The 24,086-nt window shown below is 45.0% G+C and overlaps 1 protein-coding gene across 5 annotated transcripts in view; it reads left to right on the forward strand.

Moving 5' to 3' along the window:
- SERTAD2 (SERTA domain containing 2) overlaps positions 1-20,092 on the forward strand; it is a 109,587-nt gene extending 89,495 nt beyond the window's left edge. For 3 of the 5 annotated variants that reach the window (XM_028093857.2, XM_028093858.2, XM_028093861.2), the window contains one exon: positions 18,315-20,092. In XM_028093857.2, coding sequence (XP_027949658.2) covers positions 18,315-19,290 — 976 coding nt within the window. In that variant the 3' untranslated portion in view covers positions 19,291-20,092. Of the gene's footprint in view, positions 1-1,482; positions 1,778-11,028; positions 11,204-18,314 lie in introns of those variants that run through there. The other 2 variants (XM_028093860.2, XM_028093859.2) reach the window with 2 other exon arrangements.
- Positions 20,093-24,086: the final 3,994 nt, after the last annotated feature.

Raw genomic sequence — 24,086 nt, forward strand, 5'->3', positions numbered from 1 at the left:
ATATCCACAAATAACTAGCTTTTGGCATCGGTTATACTTAAAGAAAAATCTGTAAGATTTTAATTATATTGAGGGTCAAGTAAAAACCTTTTTTGTTCTCCTTCAAAATAAAATGAGAAACACGGTCTTCTCTACCAACATTTTAGCCCAGGTTTAATTTCAATAAGATCATCAATTTGATTGATAACAAATCATTACAGAAGAGTTGAATAGGTCCACACTTGTCTTGATGTTAAAGACTTATAATCACCTTTATGTTAGGTCTTAAAGCTTTATTATCCTTAAATATAACTAGTACAATGAACCCATTAAACGCCAGATATCTGAGATATTGATTGGGGTGACAGCCAAAATTTTAAGGTGCCTGAATTACTTTTTGTAACAGCTTGATACTGAACGCGCATATAATTTTCGAAAATAATCATTAATTTTCCAGGAGAGCTGTCTTCTTCCTTGTGTTTTAAATTCGCACTGCTCAGGCATACACACCTCTCTCAAATAGTATACATTTCCCTGCCACATGTAAGTAGTTCCAAAGCCGATGCCGTCCTAAGGAGAGGGAAAAGGTTATCCACATGAAGCTTCCGGGCAGAGGACCGGGCCTCTGACCGCGCTGCGTCTCCAAGCCTGGGCTTCCCTACCTGCGTGGGCTCTGCCAGCGCGGGCGGCCGGCCACGAAGAATGCAACTCGGCTCCGTCCTACTCCGAAAGTACTGTTGACTTGGTGACCCATTTCGAGTGTTGGGCCGAGGCCGCCGCGCGCAAGGGGCATTTTCTGACCCCGGCTCCAGCTGGAGCCCCCGTTCTGCCGTTCGGACATCTCTGCAGGCCGCTGGTGCGTCCGGAGACGGGGGCGTCTGGGAGTGTCCCAGCTGCGGACGCTGCTCCCCCCCCCCCCCCCGCTCTCCAGGGACGCCTGTCTCGAAAGCCGCGCAGGGAGCGTGGACGCTGTGCCTCGGGGTCGAATTTTTGCCCCTCGCCTCCTATCCCCTCCTCCCCCGCGGGACCCTGCCCGCCCTACTGACCGGCCCCAAGTTGCCGAATAGCTTAGATGCTTGTCATATTTGCGGTCGCGCGACTCAGCGGGCTGTGCGCGCGCTGCACTCGCCACCGCCTTTGTCACTAGCCGCTCGGTCATTTGCATGAGTATTTTCTGGAGTGTGAGGGGATTTTTGGTGGCTAGTTGTGGTCCCCTGGCCCGAGTGTCTTTTCCTCTCGCCATCTCCTTAAGCCTTTCCCTAAGAGAAAATAAAGGGCGCGCCGGCCGGAGAGGGAGCCGTGGGCGGCGCTGCCACCCGACGTCTCCCGTGCTCTGCCTGCCCCTTCCTGCTCCTGCGGCGGCCGGGGCCCGGCTCGGCATTTATCGCGCCTCCCGGGACCGCCGGGGGAGGGGGCGGGGCCGGGGGCGGGGCGGGGCCTGCTGAGCCCGGGGCCCGGAGCTCGCTGGAGGCTCGCTGGCCGCACGTCACTCCTGCACAGAGAGTGCTGGAGCACGAGCTGCTGCTCGCTCGGTCAGGGCGCCCCCTCCGCCCGCCTCCCGCTTCCTCCTCCGCTGCCTGCCTGCCGCCGCCGCCGCCGCCGCCGCCTCCACCATTGTATAATGCTCCGAGCGCGCCGGCAGAGGACTGCGGAGTCTTAGCTTCGGTCTAGCCTCCTGCCCGCTCCCCGGCGCCACCCTCGGGCCCCCGGAGCGGGGACTCCGCATGGAGAGGGAGTAGCTTGAGGAGTGGGCAGAAACCCCTCCTGATGCGTTAGTTCCCAGGTGGAGCTGCATGTGGTAAGTTCTCCCGGCGCCAGGCTGGAGGAGATCCTCGGATGCGCCGGGCTCTCTTTGGGTGGATGGGTTGGGGGGGGGCGGCGTTGGGACCCGGCCAGGGCCGGGAGAGCTCGGAGGGCGGAGGAGGGGCCCGGGCGGCCGCGAGGGTCGCGGGCGCCTCGGCTAGAGGGACCTGGCCTGGTGCAGGTACCCAGAGGAGCGCTCCCTCCCACTGCTTCCCGGCCTCTCACCCTTAGAACCCCGGGGCGAGGGCCGGGGACCCCCCAGCGTACGCGGGCAGATCTGCTGGGGGAAGGGCAGGGGACGGGCAGTCACGGACCTGGGTCAGGAGGGGGTCGAGAGCTAACCGGAGCCCAGCAATGGGGCGGAGGGAGCCGGGAGCTGTCGCTTTTACAGCTGGGATGTGTGTGCGTGTTGTGGCCGTTGTGTTGTTGTGAACCTACGAGACTTTTTTTTTTTAAGGCTCGGATTGCTGGAGTGAAGGCTGCTTCACTTTGGGTTCCGTGACCGGGTCTGCATCCAACTTGCTATAGTGTGTTTCTGTGAGTTTCTCTGTGTTTTTAGCTTGAAAACATCCCTCTCTACCCTCCTTTCGCCCGTGACAAGTGAATTGATTTTGAATATATGTGTGTATTAAACTTAACGTCTCACTGGCTTTTAAGTTAGAAATCTACAAGTCATCTTGGTGGTAACCGCCTATGACTGAACGGGAGGGGGCTAAGGGGAGCCAGCTGTCCCTGGCCCTGGACTTTGTACCATTAAGACAGAGGGTGCCAGAGGGCCATTGCATCTAGAGAAAATCGTAAGTTCTTATTTTTATTCTTGGCCATCAGTTAGCTTACCTTTAGCAGAAGTTGTGGTAATAGATTGAGGTGGGAGTAGTGTTTTGGGTTGTCTTAAATTTCACAAAAAGATTAGGTACAGTTTGTCTTAGAATAACTTTCTGCTTTCAAACTGGGTAGTTTTGGGATGTTTTGGGTGGTGGAAAGTAAGTTTTTAGAGACACTGAATGGGGAGGGGCCATCAGCAGGGTGAGAGCCTCAGACTATAGCAGTTTTTATTTGAATTGAATTGGGCAGCCCCAGTTAGTCTTAAGGAAGACAGTAAATGTTTTCAAGCTTTGTTCTTGAAATATGCTTTTTGATTTCCCAAGATATGTTAAGAAATGTCCATAATGTGTGTAAAGAACCTAGAAGTTGTAGCAGCCAATAGGAGCCCTGAGGCCTTAAGTGTTCAAAGTAGCATTTTATAATTAGGGACTAGTCTCTGACAAGATTGAAGTGGGCTCTTGGCTCCACTCAACCCCTGGAGGACAGTCCACCTGAGAGCCTCTTCATTGTTTTGCTGAAGGGGGTGAAGGGAGGTAGTTGCTCAGCTAACCAGAAGGCATGCCTCACTCTAGGAGCTCCTCCCATTGCTCCCACTTTTTATAGCAGTCTATTCTGATTTGAGCAAGTGAGGGTGTGCTGTGAGGGTGAAAACACCCATCAGAAGACCCAGCTTCTGGCCTGAGCAAGAATAGCGTGTTCATGGATCTCTACTTTCCTGTTAATTTTATCAGTTTCTTTGTAGAAAAAGGAGAGATGTGTGTTAGAAAGTTTTCCTTTAGCCTCATTGATTTACTTAGAGGAATTATATGTTAATGTAAAGTTGTTTATGTTGTTCATCAAGTTTGGAAGCCCTGAAAATAATTTTTACTTACTCCCAACTCCTCCTAATTAAAATGTACATAACCACGTTGCTGTCAAGTGAGAGATTCGATGAAATGGATTTGACAGCCATTTTTTTTTGACAGTCTGTTCCTTGCTTTATTACAACAGGTAGGAGAGAGGACTCACATTTTATAATCCCAACCAAGTGTACAACAAGAGGTGTCCTAAGGAACAGTGTTATTTTCAGGCAAGTGTTACAGCTTCTTAGGTAACAGCTGCTCAGTCTTGTTTCCTTTTAAGAATTAAGAGAAGGATATTAATTCAGATTTTGAAATTCTTTAGGCTCCTGTTTCCTGAATTGTCCCCCTTGGAAGCTTTTTTAGTGAGAAACTGAAATATAAATTTTACCCAGTTGCCACGTACTGAATTATTAATAATGAGCATAGAAAAAAGTGAAAATTTTGCTATTTTATTATATTTTTGTAAAAGATTTTATTTGTTTATTTGACAGAGAGCAAGACAGCGAGAGAGGGAACACAAGCAGGGGAAGTGGGAGAGGGAGAAGCAGGCTTCCTGTGGAGCAGGGAGCCGGATTTGGGGCTCCATCCCAGGACCCTGTGATCATGACCTGAGCCAAAGGCAGAAGTCCAATGACTGAGCCACCAAGGCACCCCAAAATTTTGCTATTTTAAAAGTCATTCAAATTTATGTAACAGCTGATACTTTTGGCATCCACTATTTTAAATAACGCTCCAGTAGCCGAATAAAAGTATGACAGTACTCTAGAAAGACACATAAACAAAACATAAAAAAGGTATGGGGGACGTCAAAAATACAGACAGATGCATAAAGTTGTGTGGTTTTTTTTTTGTCAAAGTAGCATACTACAAATTATCAGTATCACATTATACTACAAGGCTACCCTCTGTCAAAGGATTTTACACTTTAACTCAGAAGGGTAAAAGCTACAACAGAAACTTTTTGAATTGGTTTTTTTGCTGTGATTTCTTGTTAAAGAACACTAATAAAAGCATGGAGCTTTATTTTATATTTCATTTATATCAGAAAAATCAAGATCACCGTCAATATTATATGTAGATTAAAAACATGTGGAGATAAATATGGTATTTAGGAGTGTGAACTTTAATTCACTTGTAGAATTGTTTTAAAACTTTGTTGCTACAGAAATTTCATATTTATTGTTATGGCATATCCTGTAGGAGATGGCTCTAGTTGCAGTAGTTTCTTGGCCAAGGACAGAAAGAGAAAGAGAGAGGTCTCTTTGATTACTGAATCCAAAGATCACGTATATGCTAAAGGCACCAGAGGGCAAGCTTCGGCTTTCAGTGAAAAGTGGCCTTACAGGAAGGGTAACGCCCACCTTCGTAAGGTCTTTCCATTAATTAATACTGACCAACAGAACATACAAAATTCTGCGGCCACTTGCATATGCATAAACAATAATTTTCTACCTACTGTTGATACCATTACTTAAAACAAATGATGGAAACCCATAAGCTAGGACTTCTGCTTAAAAAGCATGTGGATATTTAATTTAGTTTTAATATTCTCGAAGGAAACAGCTACTAACCAAAGTTGGCGTGTCTTTAAAAAAAAAAAAATTGTCTTCAGTGGCCAGTGCAATTGGTATGAAAAGCAAACTTCTGCCCTCTGTGCAGATGCTGGGAAACCCTGTGAACAGAACTGTCCCCTGGAGCGCCCATCACTCATTGTGTGGAGCAGTGTCTTTCTCCATGAGCACTGTGTCGCAGTTCATTCTTTGTATGAATCTGTGAATGGCATATGTCAGGCCAATAAGACGACATTCCTATTCTGGGTAATAAATAGATGCCTTGTGGGATTTTTTTTTTTCTTGAAGATCATGAGACAAACAAAACATGCTTAACTGTCTAAAAATTTTCACTGAAACACAAATAAAAATTTCAAAATAAAAACATCACATTATCTTTGAAAAACATATGACTTTTAACAGGACAAAACAAACGCTTATCATTTAAACGAAGCACTTCATATAGACAATGCAAACTCCCTTTTGAAAATTCTGCTCTCATTGTGGTCTGAGAGCTCCAAAAGCTGGAAAGGCTCATCTGTCTCCTCTCAGGGTCTTCTGTCCCTCATCTGAACTTAATTGGAAATACCTGCCAGGATTCACTGACATAAACATCACAATTTGATTTATGTAGTTTAGAAGCCCAGGATCACATAAGCCGTATTCTGTACCCAGGGCTGCTCTCAGTTCCGAATGGAATCGGCATCTGCTCGCCTGTCTGGCCTCCCCTTACACTTGCACGCTGCGTGTGCAGCGCTGGCCCTGCCTCTGAGCAGAGACGGCCGAACGAGGGGTGAGTGTGCCCGGCCCAGCCCCGCCCTGAGTGGAGCGAGCTCTGCGGATGCGTGGGGTGGGGGCTGGAGGGAGGAGAGTGGAGGGCAGGTCTGGAGCCACTGTGCAACTGCTACAGCAGGTCTGACTAGTTTTAGGTGCCCAAAGGCTGCTTTGTTTCTCTAGTGACTCCAGGTAGCAGCAAACCTAAGTTCTTAAAACTAATTCATGTCTGACTTACTATCTTTTTGTCTCTCTGCAAAAACCTGTAACTTTGCGGGGTTACCAAGTAGTTCTAAGGTTTTTGCTTTCGCAGTCTTCATAGGTGGTTAACTGACAAGAAGCCCCTAAACCAAGCATTTTTTGTGGTTCTGGGGAGTTTCATGTAGAATAGTGAAGGGGAAGGGATTCTGGCTCTTCAGGGCATTTTATGTATGAACACTCATGTTTGTAGTGGGCTGTGTGAATCTGTTGAACAAAAGTAAAAAGAATGACCTGAATGTGCCAGGGCCAGAAAGTTACATGCGGATGTTCCAGTTGCTGCAGATCAACCTTTAGCTCCTTGCTCTCCTCTCCTGGCTGGCTGCTTATCATTCCCCGCCACGCCGCAACTCCTGGGGCTTTGAGCAGGGCTGCCGGAGTACCCCACCCTGGTGTTCAGAAGTGTTGCCCGAGTTAAACTCGGGGAATCTGAAAGTCCCAAGGTCATCTCTACACCAGAACAGGTTTGCATAAAATTCTAGCCAGGCTAACGAGATAATGACGTGGCGACTGTTTTAAACTGATCCTCCCTGAGAGGTTCTCCCATTCTGTAATAACACATGATACAGATTTGCCTTTCAGATTTCTCTCCTTTTTGGAGGAGGGAACCTCCATGTGCGTGTGTACTTCTGTATCTTCCCTGCTGTCATAGAAAAGCGGTCCGGCAGAGGAATTTGAGCTCTGTGGTCTGCAGCTGAAGAAGAAATTTTTGTGCTGCCTCTCTGCTTGTCATGAACTTGCTGATGGTCTCTTCTGAGTAGCTTTTAAAACAGGCTGATTTTTTAAAAATATTTTTTACCACATCCAGAAATGGAAAATAAAATAGATTCACCTGATGATGATTGCTAGCGGTCTAAGGGTAGCTGGTTTACAAATTCAAAGTGTGGATTCTTCAAGTAGCACCTGCCTTCTTGCCTCTGAAACTCCTGAAGATAGGCAGGATGAATGGAATGTTAGGGGTAGTGAGTGTGGTGCGCTGGAGGCAGGCTCTCCTTAGGGATCATTGAAGAGCTTTGAAGTGTTAAGAGGTCAGTTCCTTAGAAAATAAATATATATCACATTCAGTGTGGTACTCTGGTTATTTTTATTGTCTTTGACTAAGTGACTTTGTGTTCCATGGGTCATTAATTATCAATATGCAGAGGTCCTCAGAAAGAAATACATTTTATCTCAAAGTAGCCCCACAGTAATTATTTTTAAAAAATGAATGGCTGGCATATTTACAAAGTATCATTCACTGCTCTCAAGTTTAGTTTGTATCCTCATTTTCTTTTCTCTACTATGTGAATTATTTAAGTATATGATATAAAGTTTAAATTGTAAAACCTTATCACTAGCCTGCCTAATTCTTAGGAGTAACTAAAATACACATGTTGATTCTGAGTATGGATGTTGCTTATATGGGACTGCAACGTACACTGTTGAATAGTTTCCTCCCTTTTATATGTCTCTTAAGTCTGTTTCTATTATCCTGTACTTTCAGTTTTTATCTTTTCATGTATGTCATGTTGTAGAAATTTCTTTTAAAGAATCCAGATTTGGACCATACAATACAATGTTCAGTTTTACTCATTCAGTAAATAAAAATTAAAAAAATAGACTGCATGTGGAAGTTAAAAGATGAAATATGTTCGATATTTTAATAACACGTCCTTTAAAATGATTTTTCAGAGTAATAAAGCATTCTGAATTTGAACACAAAGAAGATTAAAAACTACTCATTGTCTGTAAGAAACACTTCTGTAAAAATGCTTTCTGTTGTAGTATACATACTGGGTTTCTGTTAGTTTCATTCAGTGGCAGGTAGTTGGCTAACAAAACCTGGAAGGCAACCTTTTGTTTAATTAAAGATATAATTTTATTTTATACAGATTCATTCTAACAAATTACATTTGCCTGTTTTAGTATGATTTTATAGATCTGATGGCCCTCTTTTTAAAAAAAATACAAAAAACTGTCACTTTTGGCAAAGCATTTGGTTTCTACCCTAAGCCTTTCATGCCCCCTGACATTGTTTATTACGGGTCTCTAATGTGAGGGGAAAAACAAGGTATCTTTGGGGAAAAGACGCTACAGGAGGGTTGAAACCAAAATCCCATCCAAGCAATTATAAATGCAGGAGAAAAAAAATATTTTCATTATGCACGGGAATGGGGGTGGGGCAAGGCTGGCTACCCTTTAGAGGCACATTATCTTAAGGGAAAGAAAGAAATTAAAATCTAAGAACTTTTTTCCTTAGTTGATTATGAGTCTTTAGATGCAGCATTGTTGAAGATGTTCCTGACACCAAATTAGTATGAATTAGCATCATAATTTAAATGATTATAAAGGTTTATACTTACAAAGTTTCAAATGGAAAGATTGGTGATAATAGTTGTTTATGGACATTATTATGGAACATACAACAACATAGAACCTCAAGTTGTAATTTGAGTAGAAAAAATTTCAGCAAGTTAGTTACACAGTAAGTGGTTTCATTATCTCTCTAAGGTTAACTTTGTTACATTTTATAATTAAATGGTTCCTCCCCGGTATCCTTTATGAAGTTTTCCCAAATAACTGCCTGAAGCCATTATCTGTTCAGTGTGGAAGTAGTTTCCTGTTCTTAAGAGGCGATAGGATTATTGAAGGCTTTTCAATACTTGTAAAATTGAGACTAACTCACTGTGTGGTTGGGAGTTCACTTTAGGACCCCACTGGCAATTTTGAACTGTTGGCTTCTCCGAGTCCTCCCCTTATGACTTGGGTTTGTATGTTTGTTGTTGTTGTGTTTTCTCACTTCAGGAATCCTCGGAGGGTTTTAACCATGGTTTTTGAAACATCATTGTTACTTATACACAGGCAGCAGCATTTTCTAGTTTTCTACGTACAGTATTTTCAGAGTCTGAATCATAACATAACATAGTTTAGTTTGGTCTTGGCAAGGCTCTTGATTTGCTTAGCACTGTCCTGTGTAGACTGGAATTTGGGAACAATCTCGGAAGTGTGTATACTTTGAGAGATCTATAGGTAGAATTGCAGTAATCAGACTTTAGGCGCGCCTTATTGCTCTGGTGCGCCCCCTTGTGGCTGGATGTGATGTGCTGTCTTTCAGAGTTGGAAAAGAGTTGACTTGTGCTGGGCATGCTTGTTTACATGGAGCATTAATAGCTTTCTTCTGTGTAAACTAACCTATCAAGTTAATAGAATAGTTCTCGTTGAGGGTGTCAATAATTTATTGTGCTTATTTTTCGAAATCGTAGCATTTTAAACATGTATTGACGTGTTCTGTGTGTTTTTAACTTTTTATTATGGAAAATTCAAAACACTCAAAAGTAAAGGAAGAATGTAATGCATCCCCTTATACTTATTATTCAGTTTAAGTAGTTGTCAGCATTTTGTCAATTTTGTTTCATCTACATGGCTGGTATTTTTCTAGAGGAGTTAAAAGCAAATCCAGGCCTCATATACTGATTATGTTTTTGTTAAACTTAAGTTCAGAATCTGTATATTTCTGCTCCATCTTTTACTTTAAGGGTGTGGTGCTTTTAGCCAGAATCCTTAGGTAAAATAAAGTAATTGTTAGCATTTCCACTGTCTTTGGAAGAAGGCGACTGGTGTCCCTAGCTTCTTAAAAGTTAGCTTTAAAACCTAAAATTTCCAGCTGGTAGAGGAACCAATAAGACAGGATATTAGAAACATTTTATACTACTTAACAGTTACATTCTAAAAAGCCCATTTTTCTTTCCAGATGTTTATTAACAAGGCCATAGTATAGTCCAAAGAAATATTTACTTGAAACATTCTCTCCCAGAATTTGAGTCTGGTTTGCCTACTAAATGCAGTTAGTTGTCAACGTTTAAATTTTTCCTTTTCTTTTTCCAAGAGAAAAAATGACATTTGACAAACCAGCAGTGTCTGAAACGATCTTCGGTTTAATGGAAGCATGGAAGTAAAAATCCTGAGAGGGAAAGCTAGAATTTCTTGAAACGTGGACTTTAGAAGACATTCTGAAACCGTAAACGTTTTTTGTTTTTATTTTTATTTTTATTTTTTAGTTAAGTTAGAGGTGGACTTCTGGCTGAATGTCGGTTTTATCTGTAGGCTGTAAGGCGCTGTCAGGACAGCAGGGAGGACTGTTCCCTGGGTCTCCGTGGAAATGCAGGGTGTGACGGGCACCGAGCAGCCGGTGCGGTGCCCCGTGGCCCCGAGCCCCCCGCGCAGCGGGGAGAGCCGGGTGGAGGCGCCGCCGTGAGCGTGGTGTCGGGTTACAGCTGCAGAATAGCGCCCGAGCGCGCCTAACTGGCTTCATCTAGTGCCTGGCTTCATAATTACATTGCTGATTTGTTAGGGAAGGCTTTGTCTTACTTACCAATTAGCATGGATGTTACTGCAGGGACCTCATCCTGGATGAGCTTTGGTTTTTGTTTTGTTTTGTTTAAAAAAAAAAAAAACCTTTCCCGAGGCAGGCAGCTTTAGGGGTTCTGTTACTAACACTCCCCGCTGTCTTCTGGGAATCCTTACCCAGTCTGTAAATAAGCAGACAGGCTTTCTCCCCGTTGGAATTTTGCCCCTGTTTCTGCCATTCCCTGAGGCCAGAGGCAGTCACTTTGGGGTCTGAAGGCAGCCTTTGGGAGGGCTGATTCCACACACCCCCCCTTCCTGCACCCTCCTGATCTCCCCCACCCATGCCACCACCCACCCCCGCACTTGGGGGTCTGTCCCCACTGCGAGGAGCAGTGTGGCACGTGGCACAGCCATGGATGGTGAGCCCTTGGAGGACTGGGCCTGTTTCTGTTCGCTATTTCTGTGATCCTGCCCCCCCACCGCCAACCCCCCCACCTACCACGTCCTTTTCAGGGTGGCCTTTTTGTTCTCCGGGTGTGTTTTGTTGTTACTTGGGGGAGGGAGGGTGTTAGAAGTGTAGACATTATCAGATTTCTGAGTCCTGTGTGTTTTTTAAGGTGTAATATTTTAACAGTGTAGAAAGTTGTCTAAGCAAATGTGGCTTCCCCCAGCTGAAGTTGGATCGGGCTTTTCCTTCCTGCCTGGGAGTTGCTGTGTGACAATCTGACAGCGGGAAGAACCATTTCTCAGAGTTCTGCTCTGTGGCTGGTGGGAGGTGTCCTCTCTTAGGCACAGAAGCTCTCTGTTTGGACCACCTCAAAAACAGGATCCAGAATGCATCTTAAGGCAAGTATATGGGGTGCGGAGAAGAGAAATGAGAATATTCCGTGTCTCAGAAGTTGTCTCAGAGCCAGTTCTCTGGCCGGCCTCTCTCTGGGTCTTAGAAGTCTGTCATACACACAATAATTTTGCCAGGGGCACTCCTTCCTTCTACCACTACCCCCAAAAGAAACTGAAAGAATGTGTGTGTTTCCACTTAAAGGGCTGTGGGTTTTGGCAGCACAGGATGTCAGATGAGGAAATAGCCCCTGCTAGCCTTTTCGAAGACACTTGTCACACATTTTCTCTTAGCTTCTTTTTTCTTCAAATGAAGTTGATGCATGAGGACAAACCATTGTTCTCAATTTTTGGCATCACTGTAAATGTCTCATTTTTATGATTTTTAGTGTCAGCATGGGTACTTCTGTGCCCTTCAGCAGCCAGTGGTCACGTTGGAGGATGTAGTTGAACAGATTAGGGATATGGCTTCTCAAAGCTCCCCTTTGAACTGGGAGCCTTTATCTTGAGAGCTAATAACTAGTGTTTTTAAAACATTTTTATTAAAGTACAGCATTCATACAGAAATGTGCATGGATCCTAAATGTACAGGCTGGTGACCAGCTCCCCAGAAGCCGTGCCCGCCCCCTGCCCTGTAGCTACCCTTCCCTGACTGCAGACACCATGGCTTCACTCTGCCTCGTTAACTGACTTTTAAAACATGTCACTTAATCGTGAAGCCTGTTACACTCCTGAGAAGGGAAAACAGTGGCTTTCTAGTTTTTATTTACTGGTACAAAAGGACATTAGAACAGACTCTTAAAAATGTACGCAACGTATGAACCAGTTGGGCCTTGAGGTGTTTTGAAGTAATGATTTACATCCTTTTTTGACCAGCACATAGAACGCCAGTCAGCCCTCGTGGTGGGCTGAGGAGGCTTCCCCTTCAGGCCCCCCGGGACCCAGCAGGGATGCTGCCCACAAGAGTAGCACTGCTGTCCGTGGGCCTATCTGTGGAAGGCCACAGAGGGCTGTGGGAAGCCTGCAGGTTAAAGCAACAGGTTGTGGGGGGAGGGGGAGAATGACAGAAGTAGTAGTTTGCAAAAGTAGATTTAATATTCTTAATTTAAATATAACACTTATTTTTGGCAGTTCAAATAGCATTAAAGGAGAGGGTTTTTTTTTTAAGGCATAGCTTTTAAAAAGTTGGAAAACATTGAGTTAAAGAGAACTTTTTGTTTTTTTTTTTAAAGTTTGCATTTTTTCCTTAATGCCTTAACAGTATAAAAGCTATGAAATGTTGGCCTTTTAACGCATAGGTAACACATAGGTACTGTTTCAGTTCCTTTGTGGACGCTGGGCTTAAGGCCTCACTACCTTGCACCCTAAGATCATAGCAAGAAGAATCTTGGTCCCACTGAGCCAGTGGGATCTGATGTATCAGGCTGAGAAGCTGGGCTTTACCATTAAAATTGAGCTGAAGACACCTTAATTCTGCAGAGAGCTTTTTTTTTTTATGTCAGTTGTCAGTTGCCATTGCAAAAACTCTCTTCATTTCTTTTTTTTTTCCCCCTTACTTGCTTAGACACAAATAGGGAAGACCTTTGGACCCAAGATTAATTGGGTAAAAATATCCACAGGCTTAAACATGAAATGGCCGGATGGGGAAAAGTGGAAGTTGTGGTTCTCAAAATAGGGTCCCCACACCAGTATTACCTGGAAACCTGGAAATACCTTCTCGGGTCCCACGCTAGACCTGCTGAACAAGAATCTTGGGGGTAGGGGGTCAGCATTCTGTGTTAGAAGCCCTTGAGGTGAGTCGGGTACTCGCCCAAGTTTGAGAAGTGTGACGGGCATTCACGAGACAGCCTTCTGAGCGAAGGCTTCCCTGCCCACCGGATGCGCCTCAGTCCCACCACTTTGCCTTACGGACGTCCCGCCCTGTACAGCTGTCACCTCTGAGGGCTGTTCGGTTCTCCTCTTTCTCAGACCCTCCCTCCCATGCACAGTTCACACTCAGGGACAAAGACACACACATCTCTGCGTCTTACCGTTCCCTGGCTGCCCCTCAGAGTCTTTCCTCATTCTTTCCATTTACCATTCATTTGATCAGCAACTATTTATGGGGCATCTTCTGTGTGTCCGGGACTGCCCTGTCCTGAGGATACAAAGATGAACGAGACAGAGTCTGTGCCCTCACGGGGCTTACCGTCTGGATTAGGAAACGGGCCTTAAGAGACAATCCCACCTTAAATTTAAATCTCAAATCCTATCTCCAAAAGTCTCTCCTGATCACCCCAGCCCATAATAACCTCCCAGACGCCTTGCTATGGGGAGTCACTCAGAATCTGGAAGTGCAGGGGCGCCTGGGTGGCTCAGTTGGGTGAGCAGCCGACTCTTGATTTCGGCTCAGGTCGTGATCTCAGGGTCCTGGGATCAGCCCCACATCCAGCTCCAGGCTCGGTGGGGAGTCTGCTTGAAGATTCTCTCCCTCTCTGCCTCTCTGCACGCCACCCCCCACCCCCACCCCCGCTCTCGCTCTCAAATCTTAAAAAAAAAAAATCTGGATGTGCCAACCTTCCGATAGTGAAATAATATAGGCCCCTGTGTTTCTGGTCCTTTTTCTTAGGAATGTTCTAGTGACCCTTGTTACTTTTGATCATTTGCCCAAGCAGTTTGTAGCTTTTGAGGGCAGGGTCCTTTCTGATGAAAGTTGTGCAATTGAAAGCCAGGTTTGGTATGTAGAGTTGTATTTAGGATTAAACTTCCTAGAAAACTCCGGAAGAGAAGTTTTCATTTCTATTGCTACCCATGAGTTTTGCTCTTTATTTTCAAAGCTCAGTTTGCTGTAGTAAATACTTGCTAAAATTTGTGTTAAGAAAATTAGGATGCTAGGAGTTTGTTTCTAACAGGTTTATTGGAAAGAAGCATGTTTTATCTTGAACCTTATATTAAGAACCCCCAAATATCCAAGAGACATGCCTGTGGTTGGCTTTAGGCTCCTTTTTGGAGGGGCAGAAAAGGGAGGAAGCAACCACCTCCTTCCTCCATCTGGGGGTTCTCTAACCAGCCCTGAAGTTCAGGGTCCGTTTTGGATCTTTGAAAAACTGGGTAGAAGACCTGCGCTTTGAACTGAAGTCTTCCCAAGCCAAGAGAGGAGACAAAGAGGGGTGTCAGGTCTCAGGAGGGCCTAGAAGCCACACTTGTCACACGCCCCTCCCTTCGGTGAACTGCAGGTCCATTGTCCCTGTGTAGGTTTCACAGCCAGGGCCTCTGAGGCAGGAACAGTGGAACACCCCCTTCCCCAGTGTTACCTTGAAGCCCAGAATGAGCCCCAGCTGCTGCTTCAGCTTTTAAAAGGTCACGTGCTTCTCCAATCTGGGGCTTTAAAGATCTATTGTTATTTTCTTAGCGTGCCTGAGGAAAGAGGCTTTTGAGGAGCTGCTGACCAGCCGAGATCCAGGCCCAGAGACACCATTGGCTTTTTGCCCTCAGGTTCTTGAGTGTCTTGTCTTGTCTTCTTTGGACCGTGCCCTGCTCCAGGAGGTGGTCATTAACAGCCTCCCTGAGGGTGAGAGTTCTCCTCTTCTGAACGTGCTCAGTGGGAACACTTTACTCAGACAATGTGTTAGGCAAACTCTGGAAAAACTTTAACCTTTAAAAAAGTGTTTAGGGGCCCCTGGGTGGCTCAGTCGTTAGGCATCTGTCTTCAGCTCAGGTCATGATCCCGGGGTCCTGGGATCGAGTTCCATATCGGGCTCCCTGCTCATCAGAAAGCCTGCTTCTCCCTCTCCCACTCCCCCTGCTTGTGTTCCCTCTCTCACTGTGTCTCTCTCTCTGTCAAGTACATAAATAAAATCTTTAAAAAAAAAGTGTTTAAAGTCTTAAAATGTGGACTTGATTTTATTATGTTGCATGTTATTCCTTTCTGTACAGATCTCGATAGAACCGTGATTACAAGTCAGGATCATGTGCGTTTTGCAGTCTCACTGGGGGTGTGGAGCCAGTTTTGCCTCATAAAATGCTGTAGAGAAATAAAGGCAAACCTGCTTTGAGACACTGTCTCATGGCTTCCTCGGTACACGTTTGAAAAGCATCCAAGCTTCGATTTGTATCCCGCTCACAAATTTTGCCTACAAGGGTCCTCCTCCTTCCCCTTCCAGCATTACAACATCTTATCAGGCTGTTCCTAAATCATTGGGATTATCACACAGCTATGACCAGCTGCATCATTCTAGTTGGAAATTAAATGCTTCTCACACTGAAATCTCTTCGAAAACATTGCCACCGATCTCCTTCAGCTGTGGGAGTTCTGCTAAATGCCTAGTACTGCGTGCTCGGTAAATAGTCGAGTTTTATTGATTCAGTGGTAATTTCTAGAGAAGTAATCCTTATTAAGAAAGTTATTGAGAGTCCTATTGTTTATTCTGGCAACAACTCTTTAAAAGACAACCCTATATCGATGACTTACAAGAAAAGTCTACACTGTCTTTAGCTACTCCCTCTCCCCCAGAAAACCAATAAAAATCCCAAGTGGCAGTGAGCTTACTAAGTTGTGTTTAGTTGTTTGTTATTTGTTTTTGGTTTACATTTGGGGACAGTGCTTCTCAAACTTTTTGTGATGAAGAACCATCTTGTTTGTTTGTTCCTTCACAGATGAATACTTCAGTAAAATATAAAAATACTAGAGAAATGAAATTAAAGTACAGAGACAAAAATAGAAGCCTCGTTTTCGAAATTAGATTTGCAGACATACAGTTACTCTGTAAATTTGCTGTAAACGTTTCTAAATAATACAGTATCTCTAACTCTTCATGGGCCAGTAACAGTTCACAGACTGGCACCTTCTACAGACCATACTTTGAGCAACACTGTTTTAGGGTGTATTTGTCTGCATTTGTGTCCTCTCACACAGATGTACATGTGTTGGGTACAATTACATTAGAAGCTATAACAGACTAACAACTTTACAATGAGAATTAAACGCACTCAGTGAGCTCTTTGGCAAAAGTGAAATTTTCCTAGAAATGAATATTTAGATGCTTAAATTTTAGGCAGATACAAACATATAACTGTTTCAAAACAGTCGTCCAGTAACACTTCTAAGGCATAAAGACAAAGAAGTGTTTTGTAATGTGAAATGAAATCACCTCTCTGATTCACACTCAAGTTTAAATGAGCACAGATACTTTAGATAGGAAATGTTCTATGCAAAGCATATATACAAATGAGACTTTTTAGGGCACTAAACAGTAGGAAATGTTTTTGTCATGTGAAGTCGTAGATGTAAGAGTTATTACCACCATTATCTTCCTTGCCTCAGAGAACATTATGGGACTGGTCTTTGGTCCTTGTGATCGACATCCCTTTTCTTACTGTTTCCATGAGGGAAGGCATTCCATACAAGTAACTGCCCATTCTTTATGAACATTAACAAATCCTCAAGCTGACTCTGACATTGCTGGGTTGCAGCTATCCTTCTCTCCCGGGGACTGAGGCGTGTGAAGGTAGTCCCTGCGGGTGGAACTCGTATGCCCTGTGACCACCCGCATGTTTGTCGGCTTTGGGTGGGGAGGGGCAGCGTGGCCTTCCTTAACAAAGTGTCACAAGGAAGATCTGTGAAGTTTTATTATGGTTAGCCTTATTCCTTTAGGATGAGACTCAACTCAAAATGATAATGAGGTGTTAGGACATGATTTTCAGCCCCTTGCAGACCAGGCTTTATTCATCCGTGGTACTACCCTCTTTTCTGGCAGAGTGCCCAGGACAACATAGATGCAGAATGAGCAAAATATAAAGGATTGAATGAGGCTCCATGAGAATCAGCTGAAGCAATTCAGTAAGAGGCAAGTTGCTTTTAGGAGAGAAATTGGATAAGTACAAACTACTTGTATATGAAGATATCAATGAGTGAGTGGCACTGAGGAGAGGATTAACACTCGCCTATGGGTAAGTGCTGCAGAGGTGGGTGGGCGAGCGAGCACAGGCCTGGCGTAATGAGAACCACATCTCCTGGTCTGGATGGCATAAGAACAACTTTATTGATTAAATGGTTAGCAAGTGAGGCCTGTGAGGTGAAGGCCAGTGGGCTTGCAGTTGTTCTGTTTAGATGGTAGAAGTTCTGAAAGGAAGGACCACTCTCCAGAAGGTGCAGCCAGCTGAGGGGGTTTTCGCTGAGGCCAGAGCAGGCAAGGAGGCAGCCTAGGCCAGGAGCAGGAGGTGAGATGGGGCAGGAGTTAAAATTCAAGCCATTCCCAAATGCTCAAGGTCTGAGATAGGAAGTTGTTGTTTTTTTGAAATACGTACGTATCTCTGGAATCACAGTAGGTATTTTGTTATGAAATGTCTCACGTACTCAAACAGCAATGCTTATAATCAGAACAGATTACTTTTAAATTCGTCCACTTGCGTTCAGACCTAACTGTATGCCATCAAATTGAGCCATTGTAACTTGGGCTGGGAAAGCCACATTCCTCCACTTTCTTCTAGGCTGAAAAGCGGTGGCAGCTCCATCACTGTGGTCATTTGACACAGGCCAAGTGCTTCACCACACGTCACCAAACAGGCAGAAGAGCTCTGTGCGTAATGAGGAAGGAAAAGGCATTTTGAAAGCACACGGGGTTCTTCAAAAATTGTCCGTGCCCTCCTCCCCCCTTCTCCACCTTGGTTCTTTTAATCAATCGAGCTGTGTTCAGGCTGTAATCTCCCACACCTTTATCTGCTGGGTCATAGCATTGGGAGTGTTTTCTTGGGCGTTAAAAATAAATCTGTTTGGGGGAGGGAAATTGAACCTGCATGGTCATGTTAGGCAAGCGGAGGCAAGCGAACACGAGCGCACGAGTGGAGAAAGTCAAAATCATGGTTTCCATGGTAACGTTTAACTTGTCGGTGTCGTACACATTTCTCAAGAAATACATTCACCAGACTACCTAGTGATAAAAATTGCTCCGCCAGCATACAAAGGTAGATTTTCCAGTGCGCTCGCATTCTAAAAGATCTTCCCCCAATTAACTCATCTCTTCCACCCAACCTTGGGCAAGGAACTGAAGTCCCAACTCCTGACCTCCGAATCAGCGTCTTTTGTAGGGTAGAAATTAGTTTTCATGTGATTAATTCCACTTCCTTCCTTTCTCCTTTGCAGATATATGTTGGGTAAAGGAGAAAAACGTAAGTTTGATGAGCATGAAGATGGGCTGGAAGGCAAAATCATGTCTCCCTCCGATGGTCCATCCAAGGTGTCTTACACCTTACAGCGCCAGACTATCTTCAACATTTCCCTTATGAAACTCTATAACCACAGGCCCCTTACCGAGCCCAGCTTGCAAAAGACCGTTCTGATCAACAACATGTTGCGGCGGATCCAGGAGGAGCTCAAACAGGAAGGCAGCCTGAGGCCGGTGTTCACCGCCGCTGCCGCCGCCGCCGCCGCCGCCTCGCCCGCGCCCGACTCGCTGAGCGACAGCTACCGGGAGGCGCCGCCCGCCCTCAGCGCCCCCGCGCCGCCGCCGCCGCCGCCGCCGCCACCTCCGCCGCCCGCGCTCGCCGGCGACCTCGGAAGCACTACGCCCCTGGAGGTCTGCCTCACGCCCGCCTCGCTGCTCGAGGACCACGACGACGACACGTTTTGCACTTCCCCGGCCGCGCCGCCCGCGGCTCCTGCCAGACCCTCGGCTCCAGCGCCGCCGCCGGAGAAGGACAGCTTCTCCTCCGCCCTGGACGAGATCGAGGAGCTCTGTCCCACATCTACCTCCCCAGGGGCCGCACCGGCAGCGCCCGACAGCTCCAGGGCGGGCTCCGGCGCGCCGGGCGTCCCGAGGCCTGACGACCCGAAGCTGATGGACTCTCTGCCCGGGAACTTCGAAATCACGACGTCCACGGGCTTTCTGACGGACTTGACCCTGGACGACATCCTGTTTGCCGACATCGACACGTCCATGTATGACTTCGACCCCTGCACGTCCGCGTCGGGGACGGCCTCCAAGATGGCCCCGGTGTCGGCCGACGACCTCCTCAAGACTCTGGCCCCGTACAGCAGTCAGCCGGTGGCCCCGAGTCAGCCTTTCAAAATGGACCTCACCGAGCTGGACCACATCATGGAGGTGCTGGTCGGCTCCTAAGAGCCCCGGACCGGTGCCCGCGCCGCCCAGACCCTGCGAGTGTCCCCGCACCCCACAGCTCTCCGCACTGTGCATGCACCCTTGCTTGCCTTTTTCAGAGAAAAAGATCGTTTTACACAAGGATCACACTAGTTTTCGCTTTGAGCAGAGTTGGAGTGCCTTCATCCACGTATGACCACTTTTAATATGCTTTTTTGAGTGGTTCTCAGAGACCTACTGCCCTGGAATAGGAAAGAATACATTGGAAGACAATGTTGCTATGCTGAATGACAAAAATAAACAGTTCAAGTGAAGCACAAGGAATAAGTTGGAAAAGCTGTAAATTGCATGTGCATATTTGTCTATTTTTTCTATAAGTTTTATTGCAAGAGGTAAAAAGAGAAAATATATATATATATATATATTATTTAGATAATCTCAGTACCTTTTCTGGCATTTTCGCCCTGTATAGGTTGACTTGGCAATTCAGCCTTTTTAGAGGCATTAACTACTCCTCCTAAGTGTTGCATTTACATGGCTGTTTAGAAACTGCTGCCCAAATTTATTTTATATTTTTGTACAGATTCTGCAGTTTATGATATTGTTTTTCTAAAAACAAATGCTGTTTATACATATGAGATAGCTATTTTGATAGGATTTGCTCACATAGTTCCTGCAAACTTCAGATGTACAAGTTGCACTTGTACTTTTATAGAGTTGTAATGTTTTATATGTGTTTGGTGCAAAGAGAAAATTGGATCAAATTAATCCGCAGTGGATGTCCCCAAATGCAAACACACACATGCACACACACACACTGCTTTAAGAAAGGGCCAGGCGATATCACACCCAAATTTCACAAGCACCAACCCCCTGGCATGAACACCCGCCAGCACTGTGACTTCCAAAGCCAGAGCCACGTGTGCTCATCAAACTTGCATTAAGCAGTTGGCGGGAGATGGCCGTGGAGCTGGGGGGGGGGGCGGGGAGGGGTTTGAAGTGATGGTTCTCTTTAGCTCCCTCTCTTGAGGGGAAGGCTACTGAATACTCACTGTATTTATGCCAAGTTTGTGCTTTTAATTGTTCTTATTTTTTTAAACAGGAACCCAAATCTTTCCCTTTTGGCATAATTTTTATGATGACCTGAAATTTTACACGAGAACAAAGTTTTCTGAAAAGTAACCGACCTCCTCTTCGTGGAACTAAACCCTATTTGCAATGCTTAGGGCTCACAAGGAAGAAACTACCCCAGAAGGCATCCACTGTGTTGCTCAATTGTCTTTTCCAGCTTCCCTTCCCCAGAGCTTTTGTTCCCTCTGTTGCTAAGTGCTGAAAATGGCATCTTCATGATCACCACACTGAGCGCAGCTCACCTCGGCCCAGCCTGGGATGCTGTCTTATAACATCCCTTGGCTCTTGAACCTGGAGTTGGTACCATTATGTCACAGCTTCCAATCTGGTTGCTTCCATGAATCAACTGCTTTAACTACACTTTACAAGGCTGATTTACCCAAATACACAGGACTTTTCTATGCATGTTCCTGCTTCCCCTCCACCCCACCCCCCACCCCCAGGACACTTGAGAAGTAGCTTTTTATTCCTAGTGGTGTACATTTAATTTTTAAAACATTTGCAATGTATCATGCTTGTTGCCGAAATTGTTGATGGCCTTTTCGTTTCAGTTTTTTTTTCTTTCTTCCAATGGTACTCTAGCTGGTTACAACCTATATTGTTGAAATGCAGATGGCTTCTTTAGGAATAACTTTTATATTTATTTAAGAATTTTTAAATTATGGGATTTGTGTTATTGTTGTTGTCTTTGTTGTTGGTCATTTGTCAATATTCAGTCACCAATTCTGCTCACTTCTTGCCATGGATAAAATTGAGTCTTTCTGGCCAATTAAAAAAGACAGCTTTATAAAATGGCACTTTAAACAAGCCATAGATAGTTTTATTTTTATAATGCACATGGCAAAGCAAATGCATTTGTGATGAAGGAACTGCTCGTTTAAGCAAAAGATTTGTGTATGGTATGGTTAAATTTTTCTATATTCGAATTTACTTTTTCCCCCCACTTGAATGTGTTTTCAAAGGCTAATTGTCCACTCAGTAGAGCAGTGAGAAACAGATCAAATTGCACTTGTTCTCCTACCAGCAGCCTCCACCTGGACGCCTTTCCCTGCTGCAGATGCAGCACTTCCTTTGATAGGACCGCGGACCATCTAGTGGAGGTGAGGCCTGTTGTAGATGCTTCCGGTGTCACTGTGCCTGTCCGTTTTAAGAGCTTCCTTTTCCTGTGGAGAACAAGTCAGCCCAGGCGCTGCACTTCTGATAACCGGAGGCCCCGGCAAACTCCCCACACGCCGCCGCACACACATACATACGTATACAGACACAATAGTGTTGATTATTCTGAACAATAACAGGGTAAGGCAGTTGATTTGCCATTGTTAAAAACTGATTTACAGTAACTTAGAACAACTCTACTTTGGTTGGATTAGCAAAATCGTGTGTTTAAACAAATCCCATATGTTGGGCAACAGTTCAAATAAGCTCAGCAAAGTGTTGCCCAAACATGGTTCTCTGACTCTCGTATTTGTAAGGCTGGGCTTCAAAATCAAAACAGAAACCCCCAACAACAGCAGGCAAATACATGCTTTTTAACGCTGGACACCCTTGCCATAAATGCTCGCCATTCAAGGTCTGCTGAGGAAGACGTGGGAAATTAGGGGCCCGTTTTTCAAAGAACAAAAACATCAAGCGGCCAAGTTACCATTGTCTTATTTTTACAAAGTGATGTCCCAACAGGGAAGAATGCGGGCCTGGGCGCGATCTCCAAGCCCCAGTTTGAGTGTGGGATGTGCTTCCAGATGCCACCTGGCTGTAGTGCCTTCCCCCTTTCTAAAGGACATCGTGTGGCATCCGGAGTTAGGCAGTTTGAGGTGCCTTTAGGAGAAAGATGTGCTGGGCGGGGCTGGGAGAGGAAAATTATTGACAGTGATGTGCAATGAAATGACAAGAGGAGAGCAGAATCATAAGAGCTTTGAATTTGAAGTGATTTTTTCATAAGTTATTTATTCCTTTTTTTTTCTGTGTAAATATATTTATTTTACTGTGGAGCTCTAACAACATCTGGATCGTACCATGTGCAGAATGTATGGTAGGAATGTATTCTCTTGTAGGAATGTCAGTCTGTGTTCCAAGGGGGTCCGAGCCAGACCCCTGGATCTTCTCATTGTATGCACCGTCCACATTCAGTTTTCTCCTCTTCTCTAATGTAGGTCTTTTTGAAATATGCAAAGGGTATGGATAAGGAATGTTTTAATACCTCCAAATTTTTAAGAAAATCAAGCATCAAAGGGTTGATATTTTTAAACTTTTTTTAGTAACACTTTCTCTTGATGACAGAAGGGGCAGCCCCACTGACACCCTCTTTCACACCAAAGGGTGAGAACTAGCCAGAGCCTCCGCTACACCTCGAGTGTCTTTATCAATTGAGCTATTTATTGCCATATCCCCGTGGAGTATCCCAACTGCCCTGAGGTCAATCAAGGAAAATTTCTTAAATAAATAAGCTCCAAAGAGCCAAAGTATCATCTTACAGATCGTTTTTAAAGCTTAAATTTATTAACCACCTTTGTGGTAAACAATGAATTATGAATACCACAGGGCAGCCTTCTTAAATGACAGATGTGTAAAAAAAAAAAAAAAAAGACTCTACTTTGTGCAGCGATTGTTACCCTCTATATGAATTGTCTTAATTTCAAAACCTTGCTGTTACAAATTGGACCTTTATACCTTTTCTGAAAATATTGAAAAGAGCATATTTAACCTGTTCTGGCTGTGAATGGTTAACTTCCTGTAACTGCCGAAGGCAGCAAGGTGTGTGCGTCCTGCTTGTATACAATTGTTCTCAGTGCTTCTAAGAATAAGAATGAGTCTAAATGGTTCTTGAAAATTAGCCAGGATCACACGCCATTGCAGACAAGACCAATAAAAATTTTGGACGTGTTTTGGGGATAACAAGCTTGGAAGAGAAGTGCAGTCCAGACAAGCAAACAAACAAGATTTTGGAAAAGATGTACATAGTGACATAGTTTGGTGCATGGTTTTTGAGGAAGGCTCTTGTCAGAAAGGAGGTGTAACCTTTCCCCCACAGACCTGAGAGCTGTGCCTTTTCTATGCAATATTACAGACGTTACATCGGAACCCAGAGTTGTACTCACATGTAGGTTTGGGCTGTAATCGAAACAATTGGATAGATTAAATGTACATGGAAATGAGCAGTCTTACTTTTGTAGTTTTATATTATACAATAAACAGTTAAAAGATGAGAGAGGCGTGTTTGGCGTGTTTGCAGTTTGCTTCTGACTGGAGCACAACCAGCTCGGATGTCACAATTTGCTTGTGTGACGGAACGGCCCACCCTCGGCCTGTTCTGGCGTTGGTGCCGTTGACCTTCTCGCACTGTCTTGGCCTCAGGAGCACCTTTTCCTCGGTTCTCCCCCTTGCCTCTTGGACCCTCCTCGACCTCCTGGTGCTCACTTCTCTTCCCCAGCTCTCTCTTTCCCAGTGGGATCCAATCCACTTGGGACGATGAAAACTTGTTTGCATCTCCTGTCTCTCTCCCAAGCTCTGGAGTTAAGTATCCGGCAAGCTCGGCCATCTCATACTCACCTCCGTGTTTCCCCTCAGGACCCATCCTCCCCCTTCGGGCCTCCCTCCGGTCCCAGCCACTCTGTTCCCCAATGTCCATGCTCCCTGGCTGCCTCCTTTCCATCCCTGCCACAGCTTCCCCAACCCCGGCCCTCTTCCCT

Source organism: Eumetopias jubatus, unplaced genomic scaffold, assembly GCF_037043125.1.
Source record: "Eumetopias jubatus isolate StellerSeaLion01/CBP00866 unplaced genomic scaffold, mEumJub1_p1.0 scaffold_9, whole genome shotgun sequence".
NCBI classification, from domain to species: Eukaryota; Metazoa; Chordata; class Mammalia; order Carnivora; family Otariidae; genus Eumetopias; species Eumetopias jubatus.